At 35.9% G+C, this 14,811-nt stretch overlaps 1 protein-coding gene across 2 annotated transcripts; it reads left to right on the plus strand.

Moving 5' to 3' along the window:
- Positions 1-1,957: 1,957 nt before the first annotated feature.
- On the plus strand, positions 1,958-14,539 carry mxd (myxovirus (influenza virus) resistance D). 2 transcript variants are annotated; one of them, XM_690470.11, is made up of 14 exons: positions 1,958-2,051; positions 3,653-3,849; positions 6,226-6,303; positions 6,826-6,918; positions 7,035-7,189; positions 7,285-7,423; positions 7,521-7,719; positions 8,004-8,082; positions 8,219-8,341; positions 9,541-9,673; positions 13,240-13,383; positions 13,527-13,603; positions 13,680-13,889; positions 13,967-14,539. In XM_690470.11, exons 1-14 carry the CDS (start codon positions 1,969-1,971, stop codon positions 14,189-14,191), a joined length of 1,935 nt encoding a protein of 644 aa, XP_695562.6. In that variant the 5' UTR covers positions 1,958-1,968; the 3' UTR covers positions 14,192-14,539. The 2 variants fall into 2 exon arrangements, with proteins under 2 accessions (XP_695562.6, XP_073799198.1); XM_073943097.1 differs by lacking the exons at positions 7,285-7,423; positions 7,521-7,719.
- Positions 14,540-14,811: the final 272 nt, after the last annotated feature.

Consider the following 14,811-nt stretch of genomic DNA (forward strand, 5'->3'; position numbering starts at 1 on the left):
GTGTGGAATTTGCAGAGTTGGTGTGGGTTTCCTCCCGGTGCTTTGGTTTCCCCCACAGATCAAAGACTCTTAGATGAATTAAATAAAGTAAATTGGCCATTGTGTGTGTGTGTGTGTGTGTGTGTGTGTGTGTGTGTGTGTGTGTGTGTGTGTGAATGAGAAAGTGTATGGGTGTTTCACTGCTTAAAGTATTCCGGAATAGTTGGTGGTTCATTCTGCTGTGGCAACCCCTGATAAATAAGGGACTAATCTGAAGGAAAATGAATGAATTGAATAAATAAATCAGATAAATTAGAATAATGGCACTATGTAAAAGATGAACAAACATTTTCACTATGTAAAATATGTATAAAACTAACTCCCAAGTAATGTAGCTGTATAAATCTAAACAATTTTGTAATGACAATGAAGTCAAAATTCATACACAAACTTAAAAAAATCATTGCTATATATTTTTTTTAATTCCTGATTTAAAATGTTAATGAGACTCTATGTAATCTTTTTTTACTATTTCACAATGCTTGTGAGCGATTGAAAATTAAACAGTAATCTGTCAGGATTTCTTTTGTGTAAGACTTTTGCAAACAGCCCATATGCAACTGTTTGCTAATCATATATGTGCTATGTGTGACTAGCATATAGTTGCCCAAGGCTGTTTGCACAAGTCTTACACAAAAGAAATATTTTGCGATTCTGGCAAATTACAGTTTTATTTAACTTCTCACAAGCATTGTGCAGTACTTAAACCACAAGTACAAAACTGTTTAAACAATCAGGCAAACAGGAGTCATGCAAAATGCATACAATAAACACATTGTTAAAAATTCACAAGCGCCTTTTGCAATCATATACAAGCTGCAAAAAAATCTACGCATTTTCAGCATAAAAAAAAACATTACCACAAAATGACGATCATTACAAACTGATCAGAATTTTAGCTGAAAGCCTACTCAGGATTTCTGCTTGACAGTATGGCCGTAATAATTAAGTTTTCATTATTAACTTTATAATTAAGAGACAGTGTATTAAACTTTCAAAGGGTTGAGCCCAACCCTTTCCTAAAACAACACAATATCTAAAATTGTACATAGATTCAGTAAAAGCTTCAGAACTAAAATCTCTTTTAATGAAAATGCAAGCACTTTGATCATCTTAACAGCAGGTGGAGTCCACAACAACAGGGATGAGAAAAGATGAGACAAAATGGTGCTTTCTGAGTTGTCATTCTCCTGGCTTGTTGCACGCATGATGTGAATCACTTTTTAGGTTCTGTAGACAGTAGCTATGTTTCCATAGAATTCTCACGACTCTGTAAATGTAAAATAAAGGTTAATATAATTAGCCTATTATTATTGTTAATTCTCAAACATTTGGTAAAACAACAATAATTATATTAGACCTATATGTAGGTCTACTGTTGCTTAAAATGCAAAGTTTTGTATAATCATTATGGTGGACTTGAACAGACTTTAATTATGTCCTGTTTGTTAATTCACAGTAAAATGATGACATCAGAATATTCATTCATTAATTTTTTTCCCGCTTAGTCCCCTAATTTATCCGGGGTCACCACAGCGGAATGAACTGCCAACTTATTCAGCAGCCGTTTTACGCAGCTGATGCCCTTCCAGCTGCAAACATCCATACACACACATCAGAATATAACTATTCATAATTATAAAGTTGATTTATTATGTTTAAGACATGTGCTTGTCATCTGTTATTGACAACATTAGACCATTTGTTTTCCTGGTAAAATTAGAATTTTGTCATTATTAGATTCCGTTTTGCATCATATTCAACATTATATATAGGCTAGGGTTGTTATACTGACACAGTAAACATTTATTTTCATGAATGTTCACCCTTGAAATTGTAGGAAGTTATGGGTTTGAAAAAGTGCTATTGGAGCTTAACAGATCACATGTTTAAGTTGTTTGAAGTGCGGGAGCACTGCATTGGGTGAAAATGACATGGTGGCAGAAAGAAGCCAGCGCTATAGAGCCTGAGAAAGAGATCATTAAACAGCATGGTCTAAGAGGGCGCACACGGTAATTTATATTTAATTCTGTTACATTTTGTGTATAGTGTTGTAATCTGTCAGTTTACATGAATGATGCTGTGTTTAAAGACTGATGTTACTGGATTCAGAGTTGTCGCACATGTTCATATGCACAACATTTAAGTGAGAGACTGTGAAAAGGACTCTGAGAAATGCACATTTTGAATGTTATATGCTTTAAGTCTTGTAGTTTTCATAGTGTGTACTGCAAAGGGAGAGAGAGAAACAAATAAACAGCAAAGACATCAGTATAAAGCGTGGCTATCATTTTATTTAGACCAGTGCAGCTACAACCATTAAACATGTACATTCTGAAAAAAAGTTTGTTGTTTTACTCTAACTTTGAGTAAAATATGGACAAAACCAGAATTTGAATTATTAAACATATTTATATTTATTATAAATATAATAGAGGGTGATGCAGTGGTGCAGTAGGTAGTGCTCTCGCCTTACATCAAGAAAGTCACTGGTTCGAGCCTCAGCTGGGTCAGTTGACATTTCTGTGTGGAGTTTGCATGTTCTCCCTGCATTCGCGTGGGTTTCCTCCGGGTGCTCTGGTTTCTCCCACAGTCCAAAGACATGCGGTACAGGTGAGTATGTATGAGTGTGTATGGATGTTTCCCAGAGATGGGTTGCAGCTGGAAGGGCATCCGCTGCTTAAAACATGTGCTGGATAAGTTGGCGGTTCATTCTGCTATGGCGACCTCATATTAATAAAGGGACTAAGCCAAAAAGAAAATGAATGAAAAAATGAATATAATATAATGACAAAGTTGTTTTTGGTCTGCGCTTGCTCTTTGGCATTGACTTGGTGCGTCCCAGGCTTTATTTTCATGGAACAGACCTGTTGTCAGCCGTTGCCAGTTTCCACATTTGTTTCAGTACTGTTATGTGTTGGTCAGGGTATCAACAACAAGGGTGTATGTTTTCTTCACATGTCTCAGCTCGCTCACTAACTGCTTATCTGGAGACACAAATGTTTGAAATCGCTATATCACAACAACATATAGTTCATGGATAAAATATGATAACGGGTCATAACACTCAAATCTTCATTATTATTAAAATAATGCCTTACAAACTTGTGATTTTGAATATTTGGAGTTTGCACAATTGCCTGTGGACCTTCCAAATGTAATAATGTCATTATGCAGACAGTATGGATATTAAATTATACTCTAGAAAATAAACATTTAAATTAAAAAGGACAATATAATTTTAAATAATCATCATAACTGGTGTCCTTCAAACGACAACTAAAAATCCATCTTCTGAGAGCACCCCACTGAATAAAACCAAGACCACTTGTAAAAGCACTTTCTCTCTCCCTCTCTCTAGAAAAACCGCAATAACTCGAGCACTTAATTCTCTGAGCACAAACAATTTACTTTGTATGATTAGCACTTCTTGAGTGTATTGCCTATTCTTGTTGAGTTCTCCTCAATTGTAAGTTGCTTTTGAAAAAAGCAACTGCTAAATGACTAAATGTAAAATGGATTAAATTAAATAAGAGAATGTGCATGCAAGGATATAAATTGAATGCAAAAAGTAAAGTGTACTTTGCAAAATTTTTACTTTTTATCTTTACAGTAAGGGGATGGAGGGAGAGTTTCACCATCATTTAGATGAGAACATTCGTCCATACATTGATTTGATCGACACTCTGAGATCAGTTGGCGTTCAGAATGAAGTGTCTTTACCAACTATTGTAGTGATCGGAGACCAGAGTTCTGGAAAAAGCTCTGTGCTTGAAGCTCTTTCCGGAGTTGCACTGCCAAGAGGAAGTGGTGAGAACAAATTTTAACTCTCATTTGCAACTGCAACAGCATACTGATTTCCTTCACACCAGCAGCTGCTACATCCTTTGCGGAGAATATTTGTTAACTGGTATCGGTTTTACAATAGATTTGAGAGCAGAGATTTAACAGTACATGAGCAGCACATGATAATTGTACCTTACCAATGGCAGTTTATCAGCTGATAGGGTACGTATGTGAGACAAACTCAGGGTCTAACCATTAAACCACTGTAAGCACGTTTTTGGAGGCCATTGTATTGCATTGTAAAGCAATGAGGTCTGATTTAGCTTGAAGTCCCATTTACAAACAAAATATGAAAATGCTATAAAACAAATAGTCTTGCACTGTCAGTCATGAATTTGCATCTGAGGAATGCTATAGACTGCCTCTTTTTCGTAATTATACTGAAACTCAGCAAGACGGTTTAGTTTAAACCAACCCGAGGATCGTCTCAGCCTCAAACCAGATACAATATCTCAGAAATGGTGGAGAAAAAGAAAGAGACACATGTAGCAATGTATTAAGCATTAGAATTGTTAGATTAAATTAATAGCAAAGTAAAGATATTCCTAAAGTAAATTGAAGTAGATGTTCATCCCTCTCCCGTGGTTGGGGTGCTTGCTTGTCTGCCTGATTAATCCAGCTTCATTGGCTAACATGGATTTAATTGGAACTAGCTGTTCTTTATGTGCTTTATGAAGACTGATAATTGGCATAGAGTCATTTAGTGCCATGTCTGGGTCCTACCGAGGTGCACCCAGCTTTGTGAGTTCATAAACTCCTCCAGAAACTGCTTCTGAATGATAGCCACTTTTAGCTGTACCTCCAACTGTGAACCGGTACCAGTTTGATGAGCTGTTGTCCCATGTCGGCAGGAGGATTTTCACTTGGGACACCAACTACAGGCGCAACATCATAATCACAGCTATACTAGAGCAAGGTTCTAATTAGTTTACGTGACAAGACTGTTCGCCAAAGTTCAGATTCAACTCAAGCGATTCACACGATTTACATTTTAAGTTTGTCAAAAACCCAAAATGCTTAATGCATGCAAATAGCACCACCGGATATTCAATTGTGTCTTTGCATTGACTTAATATGTAAATCACTTGCACTTTATGTTTCATCCATGTCTGGTGTGAACACACTCTGTTGCTAGTACCGCTCTTTAAAGGCAATCGCACCCACAGTCAGTGGAGCGAGGCTGATTTATACTTCTGTGTCGAGTAATTGCCATGCCCCATGGTGCATAGCTTGCAAAATGCCCCTGCCGTTTTGAGGATTTATTCTTGTGTTCTGCCTGTGCTGCTTTGACAATAACACTTCTAAGGGCGTACTCTCACTATGCTATCCAAACTGTACCCAGGCTCTGTTCCGGGATCATTTGAGAAGTATGAGTGCTCTGAATCGGGCTCAGACACAGTTCAGTTAGCCGGCCCTGGCCCAGTTAGAAGAGGTGGGCCAGAGTGCAGTTCACTGGGTTTTGGCGGGGTACAAAACACGCCTGAGCCTGAAACTGAAAGCGAGACGTGACTTTTAAGGGACTGTTTGATATGGATTTATAAATAATTTTTACTGATCAATGAACGCAAACTGGCGTAGTTTATTAAAAATGCAAACCCCTAAGGTGCACCTTCAGCAAACCTTCTAATTCCAGCCTAACAGGGACTTTGATTGTTTATGAGAGTCAAAAGTGGCTGATCTGTTCAGCAAAATATTTGACTGTGTGTCACTGCATCCCAAACGGCTAAAACTATATAACTGAAGAAATCTCCACTGTGCTAACTAGAGAGATCACTTTTCTACTGAACAGCGCATCCTCGATGACGTAAGCATGCCCAGGCCCAAATGTAATGTATGTGAGGCCGACGGGGGAGACGGGAGGGGGGACAAGTGTGCTTCAGCGCGGTTTAAAGAAACTGTACATATTGTGAGTACGCCCTAAAACACTAGTAGGTTTCTATGGTCCACTGTGTCAAGTTCAAGGAAGAAAGAGTATCCAACTGGAATCAACACTCATGCCACTGGCCTCGTTCTGCCCCCATGGCTCTCGGTTCTGCCCTCACTTGTCACCTCTGTCAAGCTGACCAATAATTCGAAGCAGAAGTATAAGTTGGTCTTAAGGCTTTCCAGGGCTTTGACCACATATCATACCTTCTTGCTTGTCAGGAATAGGATCTCAAACAATAAATTTTCAGCAGACTTTCTATTAGATAAAAAATAGATAAAGTGCATGTAATTATGTGTTAAAGTAAAGAGATTAATTCTTCAGCCATCCCCGGCACTTTTTCAAATATGATGCACTTGTACTGACATTTTCCCCATTGGTTTTCCTTTTTACTAACTCAACTTTGTTTGCTGTAGGAATTGTCACCAGATGTCCTCTTGAGCTGAGGCTGAGGAAGGTTACAGGAGTAAAGTGGAAGGCTGTTTTAACTTACCGTAAGAAAAAGTATATTTTGTGAATTCATCCTTAGTTCACAACATTAAGCAGATGCTTCTTTTGAAAGCAACTCACACCCCAGAGAATTAGGCTGCCCAGCGAGCAGTTGGGCATTGCTCAAGGCACTCACTGAAGGCTGTGGTATTAAAAGTGGAAGGCAGCACTGGTTATTCATTCCACTGACTTGCAAGACCTGACAGTGACAGGAATCGAACCTGTGACCTTTGGATCACAAGTTCAACTCTCAAAGCCAGGGATCACCAAACTTGTTTGCTGGAGGGCCGGTGTCCTGCAGAGTTTAGCTCCAACCCTAATCAAACACACCTGAACAAGCTAATCAATCAATGTCTTGCTGATTATACTTGAAACCTCCAGGCAGGTGTGTTGAGACAAGTTGGAGCTAAACTCTGCAGAGACACCAGCCCGCCAGGACCAAGATTAGTGACCCCTGCTCTAGCCATTAGGCTGCCCATCTTAAACATTATTGATATTATATCTGTTTAACCAAAATTTTCTTTTAGGTTCTGTGAAATCAAGGCCAGATAAACAAGGAAACAATCTGAAGACATTTGAATTTGAAGATTCTTCCATTGTTGAAAAACACGTAACAGACGGTCAGTGAAACTGCATGATGATCAGCTAACAGTGTGGTTTGACAATTCTTATATAGTTCACATTTTAAAGAAACATTTTTTTAAGAGCAATTTATTATGCAACGTGTGTGTTAAAGCCCAGAATGAGCTTGCAGGAAAAGGTGTTGGGATCTGTGATGACCTCATCACTTTAGAGGTCATGTCAAAAGATGTGTGCGACCTTACACTGATTGATCTACCAGGAATTGTTCGAGTGCCAGTAGCAGGACAACCAGAAGATGTTGGAGATCAGGTGAGCAATGCAAAGACTTTTTCATACATGGAACATTTAGTGCCAGATTTGTACTTTATTAGTCCAGGATTTCAACTATGCTTTATTTGTTGTAGATCAAACGTCTGATCATGAAATATATTATGAAACGTGAGACTATAAACCTGGTTGTTGTCCCCTGTAATATCGACATTGCAACAACAGAAGCACTAAGAATGGCACAAAACGTAGACCCTGAGGGTATCAGAACTGTCGGTAATGCAAATAATGATCCACACAGCAGCTACTATATTAACAAATAAGTAGTTATTTTATAATTATTTAAAAATATATATATTTTTCATTCTCACAGCAATTTTGACAAAGCCAGACCTCATAGATAAGGGAACAGAGAAAGGTATTCTAAAAGTTGTCCAGAACAAAGTGATTCATCTCCGCAAAGGTTACACCATGGTGAAGTGCAGAGGACAACAGCAGATCAATGACAGAATTACACTGGAGGAAGCACTAGAAGAGGAGAAAGAGTTCTTCCAAAACCATGACACCTTTAGGTTTCATGATCTTTAGTTTGCTCTGTTACATTGTGTTCTATGGTCATATCTAGCTTTTCATGTTGACTGTACCAGGTGCACCTCCCTTTGATATTTTAAGATAGTTCTTTTGTTATAATGTAAATACAGAAATATATCTATGCTACAATTCTTAATAATATTTAGAAACAATATTTCAAACTTTAGTCAAAGTCAAAAATTGTAGTTGTGCTACTGTACCAATATGTAACAAATAACATTACTGACGGGGCCCTGAAGATTATTATCATTATGATTTTTTACAGATGTCTGTTGTCAGAGAATAAAGCAACTATTAAATGTCTTGCCGTGAAACTGACCAAAGATCTTGTTGATCACATCAAAGTAAGTTTCTAAACTTCTCAACCTAAAAGTCTATTGACATTGGGAATGAATTAAGTGGTACAATAAACGTTGTGGCAGCATAGATTGAGATACTTTCACTAAACTGAGCTTTACAACTTTTTCTTTTTTAAATCAGAATTCACTGCAACGGGTTGATGACCAGGTCAAAAAACTGTTGTGGGATGTGAAAAATGAGCTCAAGGAGTGTGAAGGTGGACCACCACAAGACCCCAAGGGGGCCAAACAATTCCTCATTAAAGTAGGAACACATATCATCACTTCATTTTCACAGATTTTTCATAGCCTTTTATTGCATGTATGGCTGGTGTTCAAGGGGGTAGAAGAGAAGTCTAAAAAGAAATGTTAGTTGGTGTCTCTCTGATATGCAAGGTAAACAGGTCAGTTATACTTAAAAGAAAAAAAACATCCACTGATCATTGGAAAAGGTCATAACAACAACTTTGCAACAGTTAGTAATTTATACATAAAGTATAGTTTAAAACATACTTAAGCATATAATAAAGACAATTATCTTTAAATGCAAAGGCTGGACAAAACTAGAATATTAAAATATGGAAGTTTCAAAATGCATGACACTTTACTTTATCAATGCAAGTAATGGCATTAAACAAGCAGATATGCTTATTCATTTTATTTTTACATTCATATAAATTATTCTATAGTTTTATATTTATATGTTTATAGACTTTTATTGACATACACATATTGTTATAGATTTTAATGTTTTGTAATATTGATTATGAAATACATGGCTTTTTTAACAGAATGTAATACTGTATATGTAAAGAAAAACAAATAAACAAACAAACAAACAAAAAACAACATGTCCTTAAACAAACGACATCTAAGGGAAGCAACTAAAACTCACCTTGTAACAGTCTTATAATTCTTCTGTACTGTCAACTCTGTACTGTAAAAACAACAGAACAAACCCATGAATAGGCCCATAGGGAATCTGCAGATTTTTAAAAAGCCCATCATTGATTCTGTTTATTTACTTGTGTAAATGTGTGTAAATTCATATTTATTCAGTTTTTAAATTTGCTTCAGCAATATTATTGACTAATATGAAAATGTTCAGAAGATTTATTTACAATATCTTTTGTAAACTAATATTTTCTGTCTTTTAGTAGAGATATTATTTGAGAGACATGCTGTGTTTACCAAATAAGGTGGATCTAATTGTATTTGCATTGTGGACATGTGTATATAATAAATATATATATATATATATATATATATATATATATATATATATATATATATATATATATATATATATATATATATATATATATATATATATATATATATACTGTATATATATATAGAGAGAGAGAGAGAGAGAGAGAGAGAGAGAGAGAGAGACACAAATACAAATTTCTTGATTGTTTTATTACTTTTATTTAACTTTTTTTTTTTTTTTTTTTTTTACAGACCATAAAAAAATTCAATGATATTGTCACATCCATGTCATCAGGAGAATTGATGCTTAATGAAAATCTGTTTGCTGAGCTTCGGGGTGAATTCAAGAAGTGGAACGATCATCTTGAACAGAAAAAATCACCCTGTCAGTATATTTAAAATTTGGCAAAAAGCACTACTCACATAAAAGGATAGTTCAACCAAAATTAAAACTGCTGTTAATTTACTCAATAACAAACACCCAGGCCATTTTTTTCCTGTAGAACATTGGATAAAGAAGATTTTTAGCTAAAAAATGCTTAGTATGTCATGAAATGCACATTACAAAATTAATACCTTTTTTCTTGGTGATGTATTGAAGTTTTATGAAGCAAAATTATAATTCTGAGCATGAAACATTTTTTTTTTTTTTTATCATGACCGGACAATGAGTGTACTTGCATAAAGTGACATATACTGGATAGTGGACAGTGGTGGTGGCAAACATGTTTAGAACATCTGGTATAACCCTAACTTCAAAAATCTAATATCCATAGACTTCTCATGAAAGACATCATGAAGGCACCTTGCCTCCATGTCATGGTACATTTGCACACATCTGCAATCACATATGCAATTTTTTCTGTTGGTCTCCAACTCACGATGAACATTTGCTTTTGCAAATGTTCACACTTTTCTATTGTTCATAAAATCTAAATGCTCCTTCTGGACTGAGAACCTAACCATTGACTGTTAACTTAATCATTTTACGATATGTATATCTTGCAGACAATACAACAAACATTATTTAATGCATGGTTTCTGCTACATTCATTCTTTCGTGGCGGGGTGCCTGACCAAAATTCATCTCGCCAAGGCTACATTACAGCTTCTAATTCAAAACATTTGGTCGTTTTTTTAAATATCGGTACATAATCGCACCAAAAACTTATTAAAAGATAAGTAAATTATAACAGCGCAAACCTTTCTGTAATTGTAATAGTGCTGTGCGGTCTTTGTTTAACCCTTTAAAATGACTGACTGACAGGTGCGTGATGCCTGAGGTCAGCAAACACGGCGTAGCTTTCAGTTAAGATGAATACAATTTCCATAATTATACTTTAATAATAAAGGTTTATGGTTCTGCATATAATGACTTTATCTTACTGGAGTTTATAGCCATTTCACTTTAGTTCAGGACACATTAATGCTGCTCTGTAGGTCTACTGGAGACATTCATAAATATTCCTAGCAAATCTAATAAATGTTAAAGACATTCTCACTACATACACGCAGTAAATCACACTTCAGCAGTGTTTATTTTAGGGTGCGCAAGAAAATCTGCACTTAAGCAGCGTATTTTTGAGTTTTGTGCACAAACAGGAAATCGGCGCTCGAGCACATAGATTGACATGCTTGTACGCTATTACATGAATGCGATCTCGACTTAATACTGCGCTCACGACATTTGTCAATTAAATAATGCCATAAGTAGTCCTGAGCCCATGTGCTGATATCGCTCATAGATGAATGATGATTCAATACTTTTCTCATGTATTTGTTGGCAAACTGACGATCCTCGGCTTATCTTTGCTCCTAAAGGACTAGACCTTTCTTGGATGCTGCTTTTGTACCAAATTATAACTACAGTCACCTGTTGACATCACCTGTTACAAATCACATAATTTAATTAATTTATACTGATTACTAACTTTAAACCCTAAATTGCTCCTGTCCCATTTTTTTATGTGTTGTAAGAATCAAAATTGGAATATATGTTTTTAAAAAATTTAAAAATAAAAATCATGAGGAACACATAAAATATTTTTTTCTCGTTTTTTTTTCTACAATTAAATAGTCAAAGTAAATTTAGAAATCCCTACTTTCTTTTTTTATTTGCATATACCATACTGTCTGAACTTTTTCTGATTTGGGGTTGATTTGTTTGACAATCTTGCTTGACTTTTGCTGGGAACATTTTCCCAAACGGAACATTTCTGTATCCCCATCAAAATGTGTTTACAAACTGTACAATGCAAGAAAAATACTATTCAAAAGAAATGCTGTAATGGTAGCTGCAAAAGGTGAATATATTAAATATTAAAGATAAAAGTAGTCAAAACCAGTATGACTAATAGGTGTTGAGCTCAGAGCAACCATTTTAAATGTTATAACTGCAGATTAACTATGTGTATGCTTGACAGCTATACTGTCCACCCTCATTCCTTAAATTTGATTTTGATTGTAATATAATACTGCAATAATTTGTAAAGCTGCATTGGATGAATGATTATTATGAAAATAACAATAAAAATAAACTTGAATTGAATTGAAAAGTTATACCAACATCATCATAACATGACATTTTGTAGGCAGTCAGTATTTTTAGATCAGTCAGGTGTTAATTTTGGCTACCATTGTAACAAATACTCAAAATACTCAAAATCTGTTTAAAGAAATTTTTTCCCTCTTGTGTCATGAATTGAGGATTTTTTCAGTGTATGAAACACTGAGTACGCCAAATCCTACGCATATTCTCTTTGTACATCCGAATGAACGTGAAACTGAGCGCACATGCACGAGCGCAAAACCCCTCCCTGCCTCCTCCTCTGTACGAATATGCTAATGACTCTACTTTGGCAAACCCCAACGGAAAAAGCAATGGCAAAAGCAAGCAAAAACAGAAACTTTTAACCGAATGTGAATTGGAGGTGCAGCTTTCGGAGGTAGACCGGAGAAAAACAGTGTTATTTGCAAGTTTCTCCTTGGATTTAATAACAAAAAAAAAAAAAAAAAAAAAAAGAGTGGGAGAGTTTAGCTGATGCGGTTAACACAGTTGGGTCTAAACATCGCACTGAGTGGATTAAAAAAGAAATAATGCGATGTAAAGGTGTAAAATTTTCGAATGTCTTTAAGAGTGTGAGTTGCGTAGCTTGTAAAACGCACGGCAACAAGTTTTGACACGTTCAAGCATGAACTTGGTTTGAATTTAGCGTCTGATGAAGACATTATTCTTTTTCCCCCCCGCTACATATCATATTTTGCCTACTCTTCATCACGAGGAAGACAAGAATCATTAATAAGTGTGTGCATCATATATTATTTGCACATTTATTGAATGGAAATGTTTCTGATTCACTTATACAAATTCGTCTTCAGGTGGCACCTTTATAGCAATGTGTGTGCAGTCGATCGCTCCAATTACATTAGGCAGACCGGCGACTGCTGCAAATTGCGCTTTATGTTTGGCTGGACAACTGCATGGTATGAAAACCTTATATTCCTGCTAGACATGCGAATGAACCTGTCCCATACAGCTGCCATTACACGGCTCAAAGATGTAGTGTGCAATTTAACACAACTGCCTCTAGGAGTCGCCAATGGAATTAAAACAAACACACACAAGAAATGCGCGTAAGCCAGGCATGAAGTTGGCGTGGACCAGCACACATTCCCACGTTCATTTCATCGTTAGTAAATCCAAAGTGAGCGTGAAACCTGGCGTGCGCAAAGTGTGTGTGCATACGGAGCGTTGATACATGAGGCCCCAGATGTTTCAGGTATTAATTTTGTTTAGTCTGTAAATATTATACTCTCGCAGTGCTGGTAGCTGTTGACTAAAAATATATGAATCACCAAGGGCCACTGACCAACTGTCACTTTAAAATGCATTTGTACCTGTTCTCGGTCAATAAATTTAATAAGAATCCATCTTGTTTTTCTTTAAAAAAGTTAACTATTCGAAAGAGCTGATGAAGAAAAACAGAGGGAGAGAACTGCATGGCTTCTCCAACTACAAACTGTTTGAAACAATTCTGCAAGATCATGTGGCCCAACTTAAGGAGCCAGCGATCAACTTACTTCATAAAGCAAACGGTACCATCAGACATCTTTGTGTTTAAAGACTTTCTTGCAACCTTCTACAATATACATTTTATACATAGATAAAGATCGCTATCTAAATGACTAATTATAGTTTTAGCAAATGTGTCTTCTTGATTTTTGTATTTCTCCTAAAGGCATTATCGCTAAACATCTAACTGACAGGGTCAGTCAGTGTTTCAGGAACTACCCTGCCCTTCAAAGCATTGCCATGGTAAACATTTGTCCTGATTAGTAGCAAAGATTTTTAATCAAGTTTAATTAAGCTCTATTCCCTCGCTTCATTGTAGGGCAAAGCTGAAAATATTCAGTCAAGACAGCAATACAAGACTGAGCAGAGGATCTCAGAGCAGTTTGACATGGAAAACATAATCTACACTCAAGACTCAGTCTTCTTAAAGACCTTGAATGAGATTACCAATGAGAGATATTCAGAAGAAGAGTTACCCTTAATTGACAAGGCGTGCAAATACAGTCATATGCTTGAGACATACTATGAGGTAGATCCTGGTGTTCAGCAACAAATTGCAGTGCTTGTGGTGTTTGGAAGAATTTACCTCTGTGATCTTTTTTTTAGATTGTAGCACAACGGTTGACTGACCAGCTGCCTTTGATGATCATTCATTTCATGCTGAAGCAGACTGCTGAGATCATGTCTATTGAAATGCTGAGTTTAGTGGATGGGACAAATGTGAGTAAGCTCCTGTTTGAGGACACGGAGGTCAGCAGAAAGCGCACAGAACTACGAGCTCGCCTGAAACGCCTGACCGATGCTCAGGAAGCACTTAACAATTTTATTTGAGGGATAAGGATAACTGCATAACATATTAAAACTTCCGTTAAACAGCTTTTTCAGTAATGTTGGTAAAAATGTTTTGATTATATATTTAGATTTCATTCAAATATCATCAGTTTTATTTTTGTAATCCACAGAAAAAAAACATGTTATTTGAAATGATGTCATAATTGTAATCTTTTCTAATATAACTTCAGCATTTTACATTTAGATGTTTAAAATGTTGCTTGATTTCTGCTTCTCAAGTTATATACTGTATATTTTATAGCTTTAAAAAACTAGGTGGTTTAAGCTTTGCAAGTGAAATAATCTGCATTAAATCAATTCTGTCTCTGTTAGAATACAAATCCTTATTGTTTTCATCTTGCTTTTTTTAATAAGGTGGCAATTTGTATCCATTAACATTAATAGGGTAAAGCTTAATAGATGTAAAGCCTGGTTTTGTTGTTTGACTTCATTGTCCATTATTTTTGATGATTAAAAAAAAAAAATCCAAGTTGTTACATTTTTGTTTTATTTATTGTGTAATTGTGTATTCTGATTGTTCACGAAGCGTTATGTAAAAAACTTGGTTGTCAAGGGACTTCACAAAGTCTAAAAATATACATTGACACGAAAAGCATGGA

This window comes from Danio rerio, chromosome 25 (genome assembly GCF_049306965.1).
Source record: "Danio rerio strain Tuebingen ecotype United States chromosome 25, GRCz12tu, whole genome shotgun sequence".
Classification (NCBI taxonomy): Eukaryota; Metazoa; Chordata; class Actinopteri; order Cypriniformes; family Danionidae; genus Danio; species Danio rerio.

Bases quoted from the DNA above. Each gene is read 5' to 3' on its own strand.
- mxd (XM_690470.11), top strand. From the start codon at position 1,969: ATGACATGGTGGCAGAAAGAAGCCAGCGCTATAGAGCCTGAGAAAGAG. The intron at 7,720-8,003 runs GTTTCATGATCT...GATTTTTTACAG, and splicing joins CAAAACCATGACACCTTTAG to ATGTCTGTTGTCAGAGAATA. The intron at 8,083-8,218 runs GTAAGTTTCTAA...TTTTTAAATCAG, and splicing joins ATCTTGTTGATCACATCAAA to AATTCACTGCAACGGGTTGA.